Here is a 21,934-nt window from a genome sequence, read left to right on the forward strand (position 1 = left end):
ATTGTCGTGTTTTTGACACACTATCTTTTTTTTCTTATATGTCAAAATGTAAAATGTTAATATGAGTGGATTGTCTCTTTCCACATGGAATGTTAATGGGTTGGGGCACCCCATAGAAAGAAGGGAGGTTATTTCTCTTCTTAAGCATAAGAAATATGATATAGTGTTTCTTCAAGAAACGCGTCTTTCTCTTTGGGAGGATATAGGGTGGGCATATTTTTATAGTGCTGGCTCGAGTAAGAGCAGGGGAGTCATTACACTAATAAGTAAACACCTACAATTAAAATGTCTCAAACAGAATAAAATAAATTATGTCATTATTTTTTAGCTGAAATTCAGGGGGAAAGTCTTATTTTGGCTTATAGTTATGCACCTAATGTTGATGATCAGGGCTTTTTTTATAGATCTTGAATGGATGTTGCAAGCTGCTGGCACCCCTCATAATATAATATTGGAAGGAGACTTTAATCTTCTGATGGACTTAGTACTTGATCATAGTTAAGTAAAAGTGTGTAAGCCCCCTACACTTTCGCTTCACAGGATGTGTAAAAATCTTGGTCTTACAGATATTTGGAGACTTCTGAACCTATCTGGGAGGGACTATGCATTTTTTAATCAGTCCATAAGATTTACTCTAGAATAGATTTAGGCCAAATTGGTTGCTTAGGAGACCTGGCTGGAGTCACTCAGCACACCCTGGATTCGAACTCGCGACTCCATGGGTGTTAGTCAGCTTCAATACTCGCTGAGCTATCCAGGCCCCCTACACAGTTGGAGGGGAATATTAAAAGTGCTGAGGCAGAGCTGAAACACTGAATGTCATCTAATGATGACCGTCCTAATGAAGGACGGTGGATGCCCCAGGAGCCTCTGAAATTGCTTCATTGGGACCACCGTTCTCAGCCGGAACTAATTAAGGCAGTTCAGCACTGACTGCGCATGCTCGCTCATAAGGCGCACCATCATAGATACTGAGTCTAACTCCAACCCGAGAAAAGAGATGCTCTGTACGGGAAGAGCTTGCTCTTTTCCCAGTTGACCCGGAGTCCCAACTGGCTTAGGTGCCTGAGCACCAGGTCCCTGTGCGCACACAACAAGTCTCAAGAGTGAGCTAGGATCAACTATTCATCGAGATAGTTGAGGATGCGGATGCCCACCTCCCATAGCGGGGTAAGGGCTGCCTCTCTGACTTTCTTGAAGATGATTAAAGAGGTAATGAGGCGCGGTTTGGGAGGAAAATTAGGATTAAAGAATGAGAAGCTTCTGCAAACCATGACACGAGCCCGGATCAGTTTGATTCTTAAAAAGGACAAAGATCCAAGCGTGTGTAAGAGTTACCCTCCAATTTCCCTGATCAAGCTAGTTGTTAAAATATTGTCAAAAATGTTGGCTAACCGATTAAGTAAAGTTATGACATTTCTTATACATATGGATCAGGTGGTGTTTATTCTGGGCTGTAGCTCTTCTGATAACATCAGGCATTTCATTAAAATTATGTTCCGGTCACTGCCATCTCGCTTGATGCTAAAAAAGTGTTTGATATTGTGGAATTGGATTATCTTTTTAAGATTTTGGAAATGTATGGGTGAGGGAATACTTTTACTGGGGGGATTAATTTACTTTATAGACAACCAGGTAGTGGAGGTTCAAACAAATGGATTAATTTCAGATTATTTTAGTCTGTATAGGGGCACCTGGAAGTGTTGTCCTCTTTCCCCCTTATTGTTCTGTCTTGCCCTGGAACCATTGGTAGCCGCAATAAGAAAGGAGTGGATGGGTGGTGGCGCATAAGCTTTTGCTTTACGCAGATTATATTTTATTATTAGACTCTGACCCTACTAGATCTATGCCTTGCCTCCACAGAATTATGAATTCCTTTTCTAAATTCTCGAAGGCTCTGACAGCATACAAGTGGGCGCCTTCCAGTGGCCCAAACAGGGCAATAAGTATTTGGGTATTCTGTTCCCAGCAAATTTTTGTGATTTTATTTTTTTTATTTTTTTTTTTGGGGGGGGGGGTAATGGGGGTTAAAAGTTGATTCTGTGCATATATGTTTTTCTTTTCTGTTTCAATTGTTCGAAGAAAAAAAAACATCAAAAGAAAAATGATACTATTACTTTTCCACAGCTTCCAAAATAAAGCAAAAAATAGATTGCGGTTAATTACTGCAGTCAGATGAAAGAAGATAATGAACTGTCACTCTCTCAGCTGCTGTATAAGAAATTTCACCACATCTGTGGTAACTTATTTTTAAAACTAAATTCAGGGTGATAAAATACAAAGTATTTTGTTATATATTTACAATAAATAATTACAAATTTGCAAATATAAAAAAGTTTGCTTAGTTTAAGGGGGAACGCGTCATCACAGTCTTTTAAAAATGGTCCATTATGAAATCTTCACATATTTAAAGGGCATTGTGAAATAATAAGGGAAAAAAAGGCAATTGTGAAATCATCAGTGTAAGGGGGTTAAGGGAAAGGAGGCGGCGACAACCGGCTTAACAATATACAGTAAATAATAGTTTAATGAAGAAACAAACGAAAACCACACAAACATAAACACACAGAGCAGCTGCCTATAATTCTCTCTCTCTCCCAAACTCAAACTCAATTCACTCTTATCCCTCGCGCGCCCCCATCAGGCTGATTGGGGACCGGGCGTGCTTTGTTCCAGCCCGGCCCCACCCTCCTCCGCTCTACAATCAGTATCCAGAAGCCATTGTGACATTATCTCTGTCACTTAGATTTTAAATGGAAAATGTTCTATGAATGTCTGTCATTAGGAGATTCTAAAAGTGTATAAGTCTAAAGAGATTTCTAAAAATTTATAAAAGAGATTTCTTCACAGTGTCACCTTGTGAATATATGTTTTGCAATATACTGTAAATGGGTATTTCTCAGAATAGACGTGGAATTGGGTTGCTGGAATTTTGGTTGTCGTCATTACCACCACGACCCTGAGTCACTATCACAAGCTGTGACTTGCTTGTGATGACATCTTGTGGTGACAAAAATAAATAAAACAATAACTATAATCGTGGATGACTAGCAAGTCTAGCTGGATGGCTACACGTAAAGAACAGTAAATTAAATAGAAAAGTCATTCAAATAATTTAAGTTAACAAAAATTTAAATTGTTTGGTGATGACATAATCATTTTACATGCCTATCACTAAGAATAAAGAGTAAATGTTCTTATGTTCCTGGACATCAAAACACCAGTCTTCTTGACAGACATATGCTTCACTAGGATCTGAAGTTAGCATGGCTACCAAGTAAACTTAATGTTGAAAAAAAAATAATTCAGTACATTATGTAGAGTAGAGAATAACTTAAAATTTGCAAATAATATGCTAGCTAAAACGATGTTTAATTAAAATACATAAAAAGTTGCAAAAGTTTGTAGGAAATCTTAAAGTTAAATATGGCATTATATTTGAAACTCAGAGTTGAGGCAACATCAAAACATGCATTTTCGTGGGCCTGGTTAGCTCAGCGAGTAAAGACGCTGACTACCACTCCTGAAGTCATGCGTTTGAATTCAGGGCGTGGTGAGGGACTCCAGCCAGGTCTCCTAAGCAAACAAATTGTCCCGGTTGCTAGGGAGGGTAGAGGCACATGGGGCATTGGGAATTGGGCGCTCCAAATTGGGGAGAAAAGCAGGAGAAAACATTTATTGTTGTTGTTTACATCCTTTGATGCATTTTTTTTTTTTTTTTAAGTGCCGTAGGTTTTCATTAGACTGGCCATGAACCAGTTATGTACTAGTTGAAGCCAGGCATGAACCAAGAAATAAAAAACACATTCCACACATTCCTACACACTTTTATTGAACTTTCTTCGGAAACGAGGAAACTAACAATGAACAAATCCTTCCAAATTCTATTCACCTTGCAAATCTGTTTTCAGTGTTGTTATGAAACAGTTCTAGATACAACTAACTTGCTTATGTGAATATTGCATGTAAACATCATAAACAATAGATGGTGAACACGTTTTTTCCCCTCATGAATGAGTAGTTTGCCTGCATAGTATACGCTGCACACTGGTTCAGTGGTAAAATTTAGTTTAATTAAGTATTTACTTAATATAACTGTTTTTCTTCATTACGCACATCACTTAAATTGTTTTTATATACAGGTCCTTCTCAAAAAATTAGCATATTGTGATAAAGGTCATTATTTTCCATAATGTAATGATAAAAATTAAACTTTCATATATTTTAGATTCATTGCACACCAACTGAAATATTTCAGGTCTTTTATTGTTTTAATACTGATGATTTTGGCATACAGCTCATGAAAACCCAAAATTCCTATCTCAAAAAATTTGCATATTTCATCCGACCAATAAAAGAAGTGTTTTTAATACCCAAAAAAGTCAACCTTAAAATAATTATGTTCAGTTATGCACTCAATACTTGGTCGGGAATCCTTTTGCAGAAATGACTGCTTCAATGTGGTGTGGCATGGAGGCAATCAGCCTGTGGCACTGCTGAGGTGTTATGGAGGCCCAGGATGCTTCGATAGCGGCCTTAAGCTCATCCAGAGTGTTGGGTCTTGCGTCTCTCAACTTTCTCTTCACAATATCCCACAGATTCTCTATGGGGTTCAGGTCAGGACAGTTGGCAGGCCAATTGAGCACAGTAATACCATGGTCAGTAAACCATTTACCAGTGGTTTTGGCACTGTGAGCAGGTGCCAGGTCGGTGCTGAAAAATGAAATCTTCATCTCCATAAAGCTTTTCAGCAGATGGAAGCATGAAGTGCTCCAAAATCTCCTGATAGCTAGCTGCATTGACCCTGCCCTTGATAAAACACAGTGGACCAACACCAGCAGCTGACATGGCACCCCAGACCATCACTGACTGTGGGTACTTGACACTGGACTTCAGGCATTTTGGCATTTCCTTCTCCCCAGTCTTCCTCCAGACTCTGGCACCTTGATTTCCGAATGACATGCAAAATTTGCTTTCATCCGAAAAAAGTACTTTGGACCACTGAGCAACAGTCCAGTGCTGCTTCTCTGTAGCCCAGGTCAGGCACTTCTGCCACTGTTTCTGGTTCAAAAGTGGCTTGACCTGGGGAATGCAAGGATGTTTCTACTCCAGACTCAGTCCACTGCTTCCGCGAGGTCCCCAAGGTCTGGAATCGGGTCCTTCTCCACAATCTTCCTCAGGGTCCGGTCACCTCTTCTCGTTGTGCAGCGTTTTTTGCCACACTTTTTCCTTCCCACAGACTTCCCACTGAGGTGCCTTGATACAGCACTCTGGGAACAGCCTATTTGTTCAGAAATTTCTTTCTGTGTCTTACCCTCTTGCTTGAGGGTGTCAATGATGGCCTTCTGGACAGCAGTCAGGTCGGCAGTCTTACCCATGATTGCGGTTTTGAGGAATGAAACAGGCTGGGAGTTTTTAAAAGCCTCAGGAATCTTTTGCAGGTGTTTAGAGTTAATTAGTTGATTCAGATGATTAGGTTAATAGCTCGTTTAGAGACCCTTTTCATGATATGCTAATTTTTTGAGATAGGAATTTTGGGTTTTCATGAGCTGTATGCCAAAATCATCAGTATTAAAACAATAAAAGACCTGAAATATTTCAGTTGGTGTGCAATGAATCTAAAATATATGAAAGTTTAATTTTTATCATTACATTATGGAAAATAATGACCTTTATCACAATATGCTAATTTTTTGAGAAGGACCTGTATATGGTGGGTGCTGTTGTAGCCTCACTGCCTGCGTCTTTTAAATTTTTTAAGGAATAGTTCACTCATTCTGTCATCATTTACAGGTTTAGCAGAATGTTCACTCTGCTCATTTCCATACAATGGAGAGTGGGGCTGTCGAGTTCAGAATAGGACAAAATATTGTTATGAGAGCACCTTAAAAGTAGCCCATACGACTCTGGCACAATATGTCTTGTGCTTGTATATATTCAAACATTTCATGTTTTCATATGGCAATATTGAATATACACATGAAATAAAGCGATTTCAGAACTTCGGCAGAGGGGAATTTTATCAATAAATTATGACTTAAATTTGAGGTCGTTCCTCACACAGAGCTGTTGTATGACGTCATAAGACTTCAATACAGCACACAAGTCATATGGACTACATTTCTAATACCTTTATGGTATTTTAATGCTGCTTATCTTTTCTTTTTTGGCTTGATACTGTATGATTTTCTTGTATGGAATAAATGAGCATGGAGATTCATCTAAATATCTCCATGAGTTTAGCTCATTTAACTACCACTTGAATCACCTCAAAGGTCTATTTATTTTCAAGGGATGGTTCCCCCAGACATGAACATTCTCATACCATCTTTTGCTCACCCTCATGCTATCCCAGATGTGCGTGATTTTCTTTATTCTGCAGAACACAATTGAATTTTTTTAGAAGAATATCTCATCTCTGTAGGTCCATACAATGCAAGTGAATGGTGGCCTGAAATTTGAATCTCCAAAACTCAAATAAACTCAACATAAAATTAATCCATAAGACTTCAGTGGTTAAATCCATGTCTTCAGAAGCATTATGATAGGTGTGGATGAGAAACAGATCAATATTGAAACCGGTTTTCCTTTAATCTCCACTTTCACTTCCACATTTTTCTTATTTTGTGTTTTGGTGATTCATATTCTTCGTGTATATCGCCACCTACTGGTGTGGGTTATATTTTTATATATTTATGTGATTTTTGGATATTCAAATTCTGGCCACCATTCAACTGCATTGCATGGACCTACAGAGGCAAGTTATTTCAACACTAATACGGCAGCTAAAATTTGTTTCTGTGTGCAGATGTTGGGTCAGTGGAAGGGTTGGCGTATCACAGGGCATGGGACACTTTATTCTGGACCAGTTATACCACGTCCACCATCACCCGTCACACCGTTGACCAGAGTCGCTGGGGGGCTTTCAACCGCGACACAGTCGTCACTATGTCAGGAGACGATCACCCGCGAGCATTCGTCCTCGATGAATGTCAGAAGTGAGTCAACACATAGTCAATAGTCATTTAATCTTCCTTTACAAATATATTGTAGTATTACCAAAACACTGTACCAAAAGTGTCCATATACTGTACTTTTTGGGACAACTATATAGAAAAGTACCATTGATATAGTTACTTAAGTATGGTATCACCACAGTCATTTTTGGAAGGGTTGTTATGTTGCACTCAGGTGGGCATTTTGTATAAAGACATTAATTATTCCACACAGTTATTTTATTATAAATAACTGTCTCGTTCCTTACCTGTTCACCAGTTTGATGTTTTGGACTAACTGGAATGAGCAGTCTCCAAGTATCATGCGTGCTCAGCTGTCTGGAGCAAATGTTATTGTGATCATCAGCAGTGACATTCGCACTCCTAACGGACTCGCCATCGACCACCGCGCAGAGAAGATATATTTCTCAGATGCTACGCTTGACAAGATTGAGCGTTGCGAGTATGATGGCAGCCACCGTTACGTAAGTTATAACTCAAACTGCTTTTGTTCATGATAGCTTTACCCATAGGAGTCCAGACCAGGTACGACACAATAAATCTTTTTCCTAAGTTCCCATTTTGATTTTGTGCAAGCCAGTCACTGGTGCGACTATTGCTAAATCTTTCAAAATCCTGTTTCACATTGCTCAGTTTTAAGCATCAAATATATTCCAATCAGCTTTCATTTTTTTTGTCACTTTCCATGAAAACAGGAAACTGACTTGCAGTGTTGGGAACTCTGACTCATTTCTGGGAATCAGTTATGTTCGCTTCAATGAACTGGCAAAAAAAAAAACTACATATTGGTTATTTTACATCATCATATCTTCCCAGAGGTCCCATTCTATTTTACATGCCTTAAACACTTTATAATGAATGTCTGTATTGTCAAATATAGTTCTTTATCACACCCAAGCTCTGAACATCTTTAACTCAGATTCAGTATTCACTATCAGTAAATCTAGAAGTACTCTGACATGATTAGTCTGAATCACAAACAAATCGTTTGTCAGATTCTTCAAATAGAGATTCATTCGTTAATCGGACATCACTAAATACTGTGTTTGATGCTTTAAACTTGCATCATTCCAGACACAGTGTGAACCACTAGTATCTGAACTTGTAATGTCACAAGGTATCTGAGCAACAAATTTGTTAGTGCACAAATTTGGAGTGGTCATGTAGGAAATTTTGACTTTGAAATTGAAAACTTTTCATCAGGAAGTATTATAAGCTGACATTTCTACAAACTGAAAGTGTTTGCATTGCATGTCTCTGTTTTTAATGTCTGTAGGTGGTCTTAAAGAATGAGCCAGTGCACCCGTTCGGATTGGCCGTGTATGGAGACCACATTTTCTGGACGGACTGGGTACGAAGAGCGGTCCTCAGAGCGGACAAATACGTTGGTGGAGACATGAAGGTTTTACGAGCTGATATTCCACAACAGCCAATGGGAATTGCCGCTGTGGCCAATGACACAAATAGCTGTAAGTCAGTAAATGTAACGACTTTGTGGTGAAGATCAATGTAAGGGTTCACATTTGCGCTTCTGGTGTGCACCCTAGTTCATTTGATGTCACTGGTTAGTTAAATTGGTTGGCATCAAAGGGGTGTTCAAAACTCAGATACGCATCAGTGAACGGCCATTTGAGGGGGTTTGGGGTGGGGTATAATAAATCTCTGAAGCAAAACAAACCATTTAAGTGTAAGAACAGCCTGAATCAAGTGTGTGTGACTGTGTGTGTGTCCAGTTATCTGAGGCATGTAATTATTTTCCAAAAGTAATCTGGGATTGTAACAGAGCCGACAAGATCTCTATAATGCTCAACAGTGACACCACACAATCAATATCTTTCATCATGCGCTTCACTTAGTTCTCTAAGCCCCAACAGCCCGTTCTGCTCTGAAGACCCCCGATTTATTATCCTCTGTTCTATAGACCCTTTAGAAAACACCATCACAAAGAGATTATATATTTATTCATTGTAGTTAGGTACACTACAAATTACTATCAAAAAGTAGATTGAAAAAATATTGTAACACTTTACAATAAGGTTCTATTTAGTTAACAACATTAACATTAACTAACAATGAACAATACTTAAGCATTTATTAATCTTAGTTAACATTAGTTAATGCACTATGATTTTTATATACTAATATGAACAAAGATTAATAAATGCTTTAATATATATATATTTTAATATATATATATACGTTAAATTAAACTTCGAAATATAGTGAATACAGCAGAAGTTTACTAAACATTTCTCTTCAAAAAAGAAGAAAGTGACTTCTGGCAAAATCCTTCAAAGGCTACTACACAGGGCTCCAGTAAGTTATTGAATCGTGTATGTGAACTAGTTTATTTTCACCATATAAATGTTACAGCAATATTAATTTCTTATGTCAACATATCAAAACATGAAAAGATAAGATAATGAAACTGTAATAAAGATACACATACCTAATCAATTGGGTAAATTCCTATTTATTTATATATAGCAGACTTCAGTAAAAAAAAACATCCAATTGAACATTTAACAAAAAGTGTGCACATTTATCCATAATAATCCATATTGATGGATTCTCATTTATTTACTTAAAGGGATAGTTCACACAAAAATGAAAATTCTCTCATCATTTACTCACCATAATGCCATACCAGATGTGTATGACTTTCTTCAGCAGAACACAAATTATGATTTTTAGAAGAATATTTCAGCTCTGAAGGTCCATACAATGTAAGTGATTTAGGTGCCAACTTTTTACGCTCAAAAAAGCACATAAAGACATCATAAAAGTCATCCATATGACTCCAGTGTTTTAATCCATGTCTTCAGAAGTTACATTAAAGGTGTTCGTGAGAAACAGATCAATATTTACATTAATAATTATTTGTAAGAAACATTGATAATAGTAAATATTGATGCATGAAGAATGTTAATCACCAAAAACACAAGGAGAATGTGAAAGTGATCTTTTCTCACCCACACCTATCATATCACATCTGAAGACATTGATTTAACCACCGGAGTCGTATGGATTACTTTTATGCTGATTTACGTGATTTTTTGAGCACCAAAAGAGCTGAGAAATTCTTCTAAAAATCTTGATTTGAGTTCAGCAGATGAAAGAATGTTATACACACATGGGATGGCATAAGGTTGGGTAAACTATCCTTTTAACATTTCTTTAGAATAATTGTCATTCATGTAAATTTTTCACAAAATGATGCATTCTGAAGAACTAAAGTGCTCTAATACTCTCATATTGTCTTAGTTACATTCAGAATGGTGGAAGACACTGTTATGATTTATCATGCCAAATATGGATATTAGAGCAGTTATTACAGGCCACATGAGAGGGACTTCCGCATACCATGCCATATTATCCTTATAACTTCAGTATAAAGCCTAAAATATTGTTTTGACTGATGGAACAAGTAGTTAATAAATAAATATTATGATTACGGCAATATATGTGTTGCCTGTATTTTCCAAGCAGTCTCTTGTATTTGCACATGTTTATTATAGAAATGACAGATCTGTCACTGAAGCTGTCATTTGCTCCACACTGCATATTCTGTTAATAATATGAATTCATCCTCATTCTTAGAATGGAATCCACATGGGATCAGTCAAAAAAGATTTTGCAACCACTAGATCATGATTATAAAAGACGTATTCAGTAGAAAATATGCCATTTGTTATATTTACATTCTGCAATATGAAAGGGACATGCAACCCATCGCTAAACTTAAAAATAACTGTTTGCCAGTGTTTTCAGAACACATCGAGCGTGCACCATGGAGAAGCAGCTTACGCCCTTACTGTTGTCAGCTTGTATAAATAAAGCTTCACACTGGCAGAATATTTCCAAACTGTGCAAGTACATATCTTAAAAGATAGCTCATACAAAAATTTTAATTCTCTCATCATTTATTTTTAACATCCTACTGTAGATGTGCATGACTTTCTTTCTTCTGTAGAACACAAAGTTTTTTAGAAGTGAATGGTTACCAAAATTTTGAAGCTACAAAAAGCACATAAAGGCAGCCTAAAAGTAATCCATATGTCTCCAGTGGTTTAATCCATGTCTTCTGAAGCAATCTAATTGGTTTTGGGTGAGAACAGACCTAAATGTAAGGCCTAAATGAGGGTGATTTAATGATGAGAGAATTTTAATTTTTGGGTGAAATTTTCCTTTAGAATCTGGCAACCTTGCGGCTCTTTGGAATATTCAGTTCTTATCATCTAATCGCTGTTATTCAAAGTCTTTTATTTATCATGTGTAGAGAATTAAAATATTTTACTCACATGAGAAAGTAAAACATGAATTGATCAAAATTGGATGGTAAGGTGGTTTTACAAAGGGGATGTTTTTGCCATTTCTCTAAAATATATATATATATATATATATATATATATATATATATATATATATATATATATATATATATATATTATTATTATTATTATTATTATTATTTATTTTTGTTTGGTAAAGATTTGTTTTTGGTTTGAGATTAAAAAAATATATTTTCTGTACAGCCAATTTTAGACCGATTCTGCTCTGGAATTATTTAAGCAATATTTTTTCCACGCCTGTTGTGTCAGCTATAAAACTGCCCCTAAACTGCAGTTTAAACAAATCAAACTGTGGTTGGTCATTTTACATGTCACTGTCTCTTCCTGTTTAACTGGGCAGTTCTTGGCCAGAAAAAAGCTTTTTGTCAAAACGTTTTGTTGCTACACTAAATAAATATTTACATAACAGCGCCTATTCCGAATTGAGCTTTTTGGCCTGTCCTGATGAACAACAGTGTTGCCTACTCCATGTGAACTTCACATGCAAGGTTAGCCAGTCATAACAGAGGTCAATTACATAGAAGTCTTAAAGGTACAGTAGCATAAACAGTCTAACTGTGAAAGTCAGTGAATGGTGGAGAATGGTCATGAAAATTCACTTATTAAAAAATGCTTTTTGTTGCAAGAAACTTTAATATAGAAAATCTGAGAAATGTAGGACCGTTTTACAGACATAATGTGTAAAGAAAATGATTTTATTAGGGCTGTCGATTTAACGCGTTAATTCAGTGCGATAAATTTTACAAAAAATAAAGCGCTAAAAAATTTACGCAATTAATCGCACTGCCCCCGGACCAAAATAAGGAAGATTCCTGAGAAATGTAAGCTTGTAGTACCACCTGTTTACTACAGAGGGCAGTAAGTGAAATTTCAGCTGTATGAGCAACAGGCATTTTATACTGTGAAGAAAACCCTTCAGTAGGCAGTACAACACAATCATGCCTTACATTCTTGCTTTCAAAACATTTGAAGGAGTGCAAATGCAAACTAAGGGATCTCAAGATGCGTTTAAAGATTGAGTATTAAACTATATTTATCTTGACACAGTGACCTAAACATTTTATGTTTATGATGCAACACACCCGAGACAATACATTTTTCTCGGGTGTGTCATAATAAATTTGAATCGATTGACAGCCCTAGTGTTTATAAATATCTGTGCAAACGGCAAGTGAATGTTAAGTGGGTTATTTTGTGTGTGTTATATATTATAGTATTCTGCTTTCATGAAGGGATACACAATGAATAGACATTATGCTTCTTTTGACTTCTCAATGTTAAGGGCTTCTGGGGATAGTTCATTTCAGTGCGGATGTGTTTGTGTGCACACAGGTCAGTTCTCACCCTGTCGGGTGAATAATGGAGGCTGTCAGGATCTGTGTCTGCTCACTTCAGATGGGCGGATCAACTGTAGCTGTCGTGGAGAGAGGAAACTTCTAGAAGACAACACCTGCATAGGTGAGATGCCAGAGACTGGTCACTTCATACATCTGTCTGCATTCACAGTTATAGATCTAATACAGATTAATTGAGTCCTAATACAGTTTTACACAAAGACAATCCTACAAATCCACCATTCAAAAGAACAAGGTGACAATAGCGAGGAAAATAATGAAATATCCTTGAGAAGAACCAAGAACAAGACAAGGCCACGTTTACACAGCAACAGAATTTGGTTGCTGGTCCTGTATTTGAGTGTTAATACATTTACATTTGCACACAGTTTGGTTATTTACAATAGCAAAAACTGCATTTATAACCAAACTGACACCTGTAACAGCTGTTACTGTTATTCCAGGTGGAGCACATATATGGATATGGCAAGCAGTTGCTGAAAAAATGGGAATGAGTTTAATGTAGATATTTTACTTTACCTATCTATAACCATTTTTTTTTTTTTTTACAGCTATGCTATTATTTCTAACAGTACACTTCAATTATTGGCATTATACTGCAATATATTTCAAAATCACAGCTTTTCAGGGAATTTCATTTTGTGTGAAATGAATCTGTGATTTCAGTTTTTGTTTCACACTTGGTGTGAATAAATCTTTCATCTCCGATTCATTTAGCATTTATTTCGTCCGTGGTGTGAATTTTTGTGAATCTTGTCTGTTCTTCGTTTCACTCTTGGTGTAGATAAACCTTCTAACTGTGTTTCGTCTTACTTTTTCTTTTTGCTCTTGACGTGAAGAAAACATTATATCTGTGATTTGTTTACCTTTTTTGTTTCATTCTGATTCATTTAGCTTATTTAGTTTAGCTTTGTTAGGGTGTTAACAGACCCTAACAAAGTGCTCTTACATCAGATACTGTATGTTCATCTACTAGTTGGAGAGCTGTGTCCTGTGATCAGAGGTGATGTGGTGTCAATGAAGTATTGTGTAGCTTTAGACGTGAGCAGTAGAATTCAGTTGTCTAGACTGCCAGCAAACTGTGACAGAATGAGGTTGATGTGTCCTGATGTGAACTCCTGCCATGGAAACTTGAATGAGGTTTAGTTCATGCAGAAATCCAGAGAAACATCTGTAAAACTCTAATCGGGTCAAGTGGTTATCAGTGCACGTGTTAGTTTCTCCATATCATTTGAAAATCACATGTTACTCATGTTCTGCAGGTGAAAATAAGCCATTCTTTATTTGAATCTAGAAACATGTTGGGGTGGTTTTTGACAATACAATACATCCCATCTTTAATCCTTTACAATAGCTCTGTTCTACCTTAAGCAATATCCTAACCATCAGGGAACCTTATTATTGGCTGATTTGACAGACTGATGATTTCACTGTAAATTCAGTAAAAAAAAAAGTTCTGGAAGTCAAAGGTTCTGCTGCTAAAATTGGTCTGTACTAACTGAAATTCAAACCACTGCCCCTAGTGGCTGAAGCTGGAAGTGTTGTTTAGGTGAAATATCCACAGGATGGCCATTTGTCCATTTGACTGGGCACAAAAATCTGTGTAGGGCAAGATGATGTCATCAATAATTTTGTTCTGTTCTCTTAGAAAGAAAATATTTTCTGCTAAAGGAATGTTTTTCAACTGTTAAGAGTACTCTAGCATTAGGGTTGGGAACCGAGAACCGGTTTTTGTTCAGAACCGGTTCCATTCTTTATAAAAATACCAGAATTGTATGATCTTTGTGACTTTTGGTTCCGTTAACGGTTCTCCAGCATGCAGTTTTCCACTGATGTGGCTGGAACACCATCTCTGTCTGGAACAATACTCTGACAGTGTTTCCAGCAGCGCATCTCTGCAGCAACACTTCCCTCTACTGACTCTACAGCGTAAAAAACACAGATCTAACAGTGTATTTAATTCCTAATCCAACAAGTCTCAAGCCGGCTCTTTTTACAGCGTAAAACATATGTGCTTCCGGTACAGTATGATTCCCAAAATAATTATTCATAGGAGCCAGTTCTTTTGAATCAACAGCGCTAAACATATGGTGCTTCCTGTATAATCAGATCCCGAAAGAACCATTCTAATGAGCTGGTTCTTTTTAATCTATAGCGCTTTCAGTATACAAGTAATCTTATACTGATGTGCAAGTTATGAATGTCCAACTCGTAATTAAATAAGAACTGTTGAAGTCTCACAAGCCTGAAGTACAACATTAGGCTACAAAACACAGTCTAATCTGTCTCTGAAACTGTTACTGTTTATTTAATGATGACCTGTGTCTCTATTAAATCAAGCTGTGCTGTTACTGACTGGTTGTTCATATGACAATGTATAATTAAAGATATACAAGTTATGATTGGATTGTATTTATGTCTCTAAAAAGTCTGCAAACACAACTTTTACAAGAACTGTAATATATGTATTTCTGATTTGTTATATCTGCTCTGTACAAATCTGAAATGATCTCATTATTTGGTAACAGACAGCAGAGGGTAGTAAATACAATAAGAATTGGATTTCTCATTTCGAAATAATTATTTGATAAAAAAGTAATAAAAGTATTACTGGACTCGGTAATGGAACTGTAAAGGAACTGGAATTATTAAGAGTAATCCGATCCGGAATCATACAATTCCTTACGATTCCCAACTCTATCTAGTATATAGGTCAATGTTTCTTAACTGGTGGGTCATGACCCGAAAATGGGTCACAGACAGCAGGGAAAGAACAACGACGGTGTCACACTTGAGGAATGGGAAGACAAGAGGTGCGGATCCAAATGCGTTTTTATTTAACATATAATAAATAAAAGGGTAAACACAAAGCAAAGTCCACGATGGGAAAAACAGGCAACTGAAAACACAATGAAACTGATCAAACACGAGGGAATAAACACTGGAGCAAATAAGAAGTCCACGAGGGGAAAAGTAAACCAACACAAACTAACACAGAGCGGAACACGAGATGACAGGGCATCCACGACGGGCTGGGAAAACCTGGAGAAAGCACGAGAGGTTACACATAGGCATAAACATGAAACGGTAACGATCGACAACGGAGAGAGGAAACGACGGTGTTAAGTAGACAGATACAGTGTTAACAAAACAAGCGACAGGTGCGGACAATAACGCTGTGACAGCGGTGATGAGGAGTGAGGAAGAAGGGAAGTGTAGTTCTAACAGCGACAGTGAAACACAGGCGGACAACAAGGAAGAAATGACAGGGAGCGTGTTAGGTGAAACAGAAAACACGGGACGGATGAAAACATGATGTGATTGAAGAAATTTTTTTGCGCAAGTGTGCGACACGAGTCATCACAGAATTACACGCACCAATGATCTGCTCTTCTCTAACCTACTGTATCTGTGGAGCATGAGTAGGCCAACCGGGCTTCCCTCGATATTGCACCGCAGACCACAAAACTGATGCGAGCCATTTTAATTTTCTAGTTAAAAGCGATATGGAAGAAGTCAAACCTCTCACACAGCTAGACAGCCCTGACAGTACAAACATCAATGATGAGGAAAAGAGACAACACTGTGCATGTGCCAAAATAAAGTTTTTTTAAATTACCGAATAATCACCCTTACTACAATAATCTTGATTTCACAATAGGAATAGTAACTGTGATTTTTTTTTTTTTAGTTAATAATTTATTTGGTGGAATCAATTGAACCAAATTTTCCGGCTGCCCCTTATGTCGCTCTCCCACTGATCAGCCGATTCAGCGCCAGCTGTGCTCCCATCATGTGCTCTGCAACCTACTCCTCATCACAATAACAAAAACAAACAATAACTACACAAAGGGGAAAAACAAACACAGTCCAGGGCGATAACACAGTGATGGGCTGAGCTGGAATGGGGAACTAACAGAAATCCGACTGGACAGGATCACGACCGACAGAGACCTAATGGGCCTAAACACAAGCAACATCCCACAATAAACTGGCACCAGACAGGGAACAAAGGAATATTATAAAAGGAGAGGAATCAGGAGGGAAACGAGGAAGGCAGGTGAAACTAATGGTGTGTTCAGACTTGTAGTTCGGTTCGCTTGGTCCGGACCAAAAATGAAAATGATACATTTAGTCCTGGTTCGTTTAGTGTTCACACTGGCATTTTTAACACCGAACCTAACGATACAAAACCAAAGACATCAGGAAAAAGTCATGACCTGATTGGACAGCTTTTATGACGTAATTTCTTTGACGGAACTTACCGAATATCCAAAACAATGCTGGCGAAATGCGCTCGTTGGATGTATGTATGGTGGTATTTTTACCAGCTGAGAACAAACTAAGAGTTAATAAAATGTGTAAAGGAGCCAAAACAACGCCAGGAATTCCTCCGTTGGATACACAAACGAAAAAGGACAGCTGACGGTCAGTTCCGACACCAGTACCGAACTGTAATGGGAAACATAGCTCCTATGGTGAGAAGAAGCCGGTATGCTTGAGGTCAGTATTAGGCAAATTACATCCTGTTTTTGGTCTGTTTAGATGTCTTTGGACCATGTTGCGTTCATATATCTATCGAACCATACCAGAGCTAGTTTGGAAGTGGACCGAAACCCACTTTTCAGGCGGTCTAGGTTCATTTGTTTAGTGCGCACCAAGATTCGGGTGACAGCGTTCACACTTGTTCAAATGAACCGTACTAACAGAGCAATCACACCAGAGTTCGTTTTAATCGAATCAAACCTGCCAAGTGTGAACACACCCTAACAAACTAATAATCAAACTGGTAACAAGTCAAACGAGATGGCAGGGTTATCACTGAAGACAAGACAGACACGAATGCACAAGGAAATGAGAAAATACAAAACCAAATGCATTCACATAACACAAGACAAAACACAATTCTCTGGACTCAGCCACAGAGTAAATAAACCAAAAGAACCAAAGATTCCAGACACAAAACACGTACATGTCAGGGCTCTGCCACAAAGGGGAAAAAACAACACTAAGGGCAGAATCCTGCCAATATATATACGTGTATATATAATTTCTTTCGTAAGACATTTACCATAGCAATGAGGAGACTTACCTGTATGTTTTTGGCATTGCACCAGGGACGGCACCACGATATGCAGAAAAGGACAGCAAATTTAAAAGTTAATGAATTTTTAATTATAACTTTTTTCTTACACCAACCTATCAATTTGCTTTGGAAGACATTAATGGATTGACTGGAGTCGTGTGGATTACTTTTATGCTGCCTAAATACAGTTTTGGGGAGTAATGGAATACATGTAACGGGATTACGTATTTAAAATACAAAATATAAGTAACTGTATTCCACTACAGTTACAGTTTATATCATTGGTAATTAGAATACAGTTACATTGTAACTGTATTTTGATTACTGAAGAGATTACTTTGCATTTTATTGTCATTTGTTTCATTTAATATTTAGTCCTTTCAGATGGAAATCATTTATACATATAAATAATGTGATCCAAAGTGTATTTGAACAGCAGTGAAACACTTTCTTATGATGCGTTACATTCATACAGGCAGACAGAGAAATTTGGAGCAGAAGAAATAGAAATAAAACTTGTGTAAATTTACACTTAACTAAAATGCTATTTCTAGCCATTTTACATTCACTTTACCAGACACGATCCTATTTTTTTTATCAAGAAAATTCACGTTGGGTCATAATTATGGGTCATAATTTATTAAAAATCATATTCTTGATAATAATTATTTTATTGTTTTCCTGTAAAAATATAAAAAAAATCCTTAAAACAAGATAAATGTGATTTTTATTGTTTTAGAAACAACACTGCATAAGATATTTAGGTTTTTCAGAGAATGTATTTTTAACATGTTTAAGAGTTTTTATAGTCAAAACAAGTGAAAAAATCTACCAGTGCTGAAGAAGTAATCCAAAGTATTTAGAATAAGTTACTGACCTTGAGTAATCTAATGGAATATGTTACAAATGACATTTTACAGCATGTATTCTGTAATCTGTAGTGGAATACATTTCCCTCCCAACTCTGCCTAAATATGCCTTTTGGATCGTCAAATAGCCAGCAGCCTGATGGCACCCGTTTACTTTCATTATAAGGACCTACAGAGCTTCAACATTTTTTTTAAATCTTAATTTGTGTTCTGCTGAGGAAAGACAGTCATACACATCAGAGTAAGTCAATAATGAGATTATTTACATTTTTGGGTGATCTATTCCTTTAAAGCTAACACATAATTAAAAGCCTTTTCAAAAGCTTGTTTGTTTAAGCATCCCAGCCAACCTGACACATAAACATTTGACCAACCTATGGCAAATGAGTGGATGGTTCAGGAAATTTGTCCTTATTTCTAATTCTATTTGTGTTACTAGAGGCACAGAAATGACACACTTCACATTTAAATGCTCAAAGATAGATTTTCACATTTATGATTGTTTAACATTGTTGTGTTGTGTCTCTCAGCTCAGAACACGTCATGCAACAGTATGGATGACTTTGAGTGTGGCAATGGAGATTGCATCAAATACACTCTCACCTGTGATGGCATGGCACACTGCAAAGACAAATCAGATGAGAAACTATCCTACTGCAGTAAGTTGTGTGTGTGTTTGTGTGTGTGTTTACAAACTGGTAATTACAAGAATATTATGCTATAAATGTGGTTTATGAGGACATTTCTAGTGTCCCCATAATTCAAATTGCTTAAAAAAAACATACTAAACTATGTTTGGTATTTATTATATGTAAAAATGCATGTTTTTTGTGAGGGTTAGGTCTAGGGATAGAGGATAGAATATATAGTTTGTACAATATAAAAATCATTATTTCTATGGAGAGTCCTCATAAGGATAGCCGCACCAAAATGTGTGTGTGTGTGTGTGTGTGTATATGGGTGTGTGTGGTAGTATTAATGTTAACTATAGTTATGAATTCCTTTCTTGTGATGCTTTAACCATCTGTGTGTGTATGTATTCAGCTAATCGTGTGTGTAAAAAGGGCTACAAGCGCTGTGTGAACGGACGCTGTGTCACTCACAATTTGTGGTGTAATGGCCGGGATGATTGTGGAGATAACTCTGATGAACTATTCTGTAATGGTAAGACTGTCTGTTAATACAAGTTACACACTGAACATCTATAATGCAATATAACAAGTATACAACACATAACAGCAACACTTAATGGGTGAAACATGTCTGGGTCATTTGTTTTCCAAAAATCAATATAAAACATATATTTTGTATACAGAATATTATGCAGATTTTTAGGACCAATATGATGTTTTGTTTTATGATGAATTTGTGACATTATTTTCTGGATAATTAAGGAGATTTTCCCTCACTTTCACATTACCATAATGCATAAATTAATGCCAGTGTTTTTGTATGATATAATTCAAAACGATACAAAACAATATAATAAATTTAAATATAGATGTTTTTGTTGTAAATGCTTTGATTAATGCTGATTTAAATACTGAGGTAAATGTCTGAATTACAAGCAGGGACTAAAATCAGTGAACTGAAAACTGAAAATTAACTAAATTTTTTGCAGAACATAACCGAAAACTGAAACAAAGTGATTTTCAATTATTCCGGATTGAAAACTTTCTTTTTAAATGCTGATAACCAGTTTTATTGTTCATATAATTTTTAATGAAGCTAAAGGCCAAAGGGTTTATCACAGAATTTCTTTTAAACTACACCACTTCATGTTGCCCAAAGAAATCAAACGTGCTTTGAGCCTGAAGGAAACTGCTGCATCACACACTTCTTTGCTTTCTTGACTGTTGTGGATTTCACATTCTGTGAATGAATTTGTGAAGAACTATGTATAAAAACTACATGTATACGTGCACGGCTAATCCAGATACAATGAAAACATTATTAAAAAGTAAATTATTGGGGGCCTGGGTAACTACAGCCCCTGGAGTTGTGAGTTCCAATCCAGGGCGTGCTGACTGACTCCAGCCAGGTCTCCTAAGTACCAAATTGGCCCGGTTGTTATGGAGGGTAGAGTCACATAGGGTAACCTCCTCGTGGTCGCTATAATGTGGTTCTCACTCTCATTAGGGCACGTGGTGAGTTGTGTGTGGATGCCGCAGAGAATACTGTGAAGCCTCCATGCGTGCTACATCTCTGCGGTAATGCGCTCAACAAGCCACGTAATAAGATGTACAGATTGAAGTCTAGGACGCAGTTGCAACTGAGATTTGTCCGCCGGCACCCGGATTGAGGCGAGTCACTACGCCACCACGAGGACTTAGAGCACATTGGGAATTGGGCACTCCATACTGGGGAGAAAGGAAAAATGTCTCTGTTCTTTCCAAGTCTTCACTGCTTTATTGTTAGATATGATGTATTTATACAGATTTGATGCTGCCGGGTTTTGACTTAGAAGTAGATCTGTAAATAAAATTATACTTAACTGTTAATTAACTGCTTGTAATGATTTCTATGCTGATAAATCAACCACACAGTGGGAAAATGATTATTATTGCTTATTTTTGCAAAAATTAGACCATGTTGCTTGTTTCTCTTCCAACACTGGCAACACTGCAACTGGTATTCCACCACTTAGTGCAGAGTACTGTTATTTAAAAAAAATTATGATATTAACTGTTCTTTTATTTTGTTCTTAACGGTAAGCTTTTTTAGTCCCTGATTAAAAGGATAATGAGAATCTAATATAATGAGGTGAGGTAATATAATAATATAATGAGAATCAGCATTTTGATAAATGACAATTACGAAACAAAAATTAAAATTCAAATGTTTGGATGCATTAAGGCAGTATGGTATGTAGGCAAACTCTTTTCAGTTTATTTTAAATGGGAAAGTGAAGGCAGGCAGAGAATGGCAATGTTTGTATACCTTGTTCACACGTCACGCTAGATATACTGTGTTTGTGTGTGTGTGTGTGTGTATATATATATATATATATATATATATATATATATATATATATATATATATATATATATATACAGCTCTGGGAAAAATTAAGAGACCAGTACAAAATTATCAGTTTTGACAACAAGTATTGACAACATTTCTCCCAAATTCCAAATTTAAATATTGTCATTTACAGCATTTATTTGCAGAAAATGACAACTGGTCAAAATAAAAAAAGATGCAGTGTTTTGAGACCTTAAATAATGCAAGGAAAACAAGTTCATATTCATTTTTA

The 21,934-nt window shown here is 36.7% G+C and overlaps 1 protein-coding gene across 3 annotated transcripts in view; it reads left to right on the forward strand.

Annotated features, from left to right (window-relative positions):
* lrp1aa (low density lipoprotein receptor-related protein 1Aa) overlaps window positions 1-21,934 on the forward strand; it is a 296,995-nt gene that overhangs the window by 175,204 nt on the left and 99,857 nt on the right. For all 3 annotated transcript variants that reach the window (XM_052110997.1, XM_052110998.1, XM_052110999.1), the window contains 6 exons: window positions 6,809-6,998; window positions 7,276-7,480; window positions 8,293-8,485; window positions 12,701-12,826; window positions 19,209-19,337; window positions 19,723-19,842. In XM_052110997.1, coding sequence (XP_051966957.1) covers window positions 6,809-6,998; window positions 7,276-7,480; window positions 8,293-8,485; window positions 12,701-12,826; window positions 19,209-19,337; window positions 19,723-19,842 — 963 coding nt within the window. The remainder of the gene's footprint in view (window positions 1-6,808; window positions 6,999-7,275; window positions 7,481-8,292; window positions 8,486-12,700; window positions 12,827-19,208; window positions 19,338-19,722; window positions 19,843-21,934) is intronic.

This window comes from Xyrauchen texanus, chromosome 39 (genome assembly GCF_025860055.1).
Source record: "Xyrauchen texanus isolate HMW12.3.18 chromosome 39, RBS_HiC_50CHRs, whole genome shotgun sequence".
NCBI classification, from domain to species: Eukaryota; Metazoa; Chordata; class Actinopteri; order Cypriniformes; family Catostomidae; genus Xyrauchen; species Xyrauchen texanus.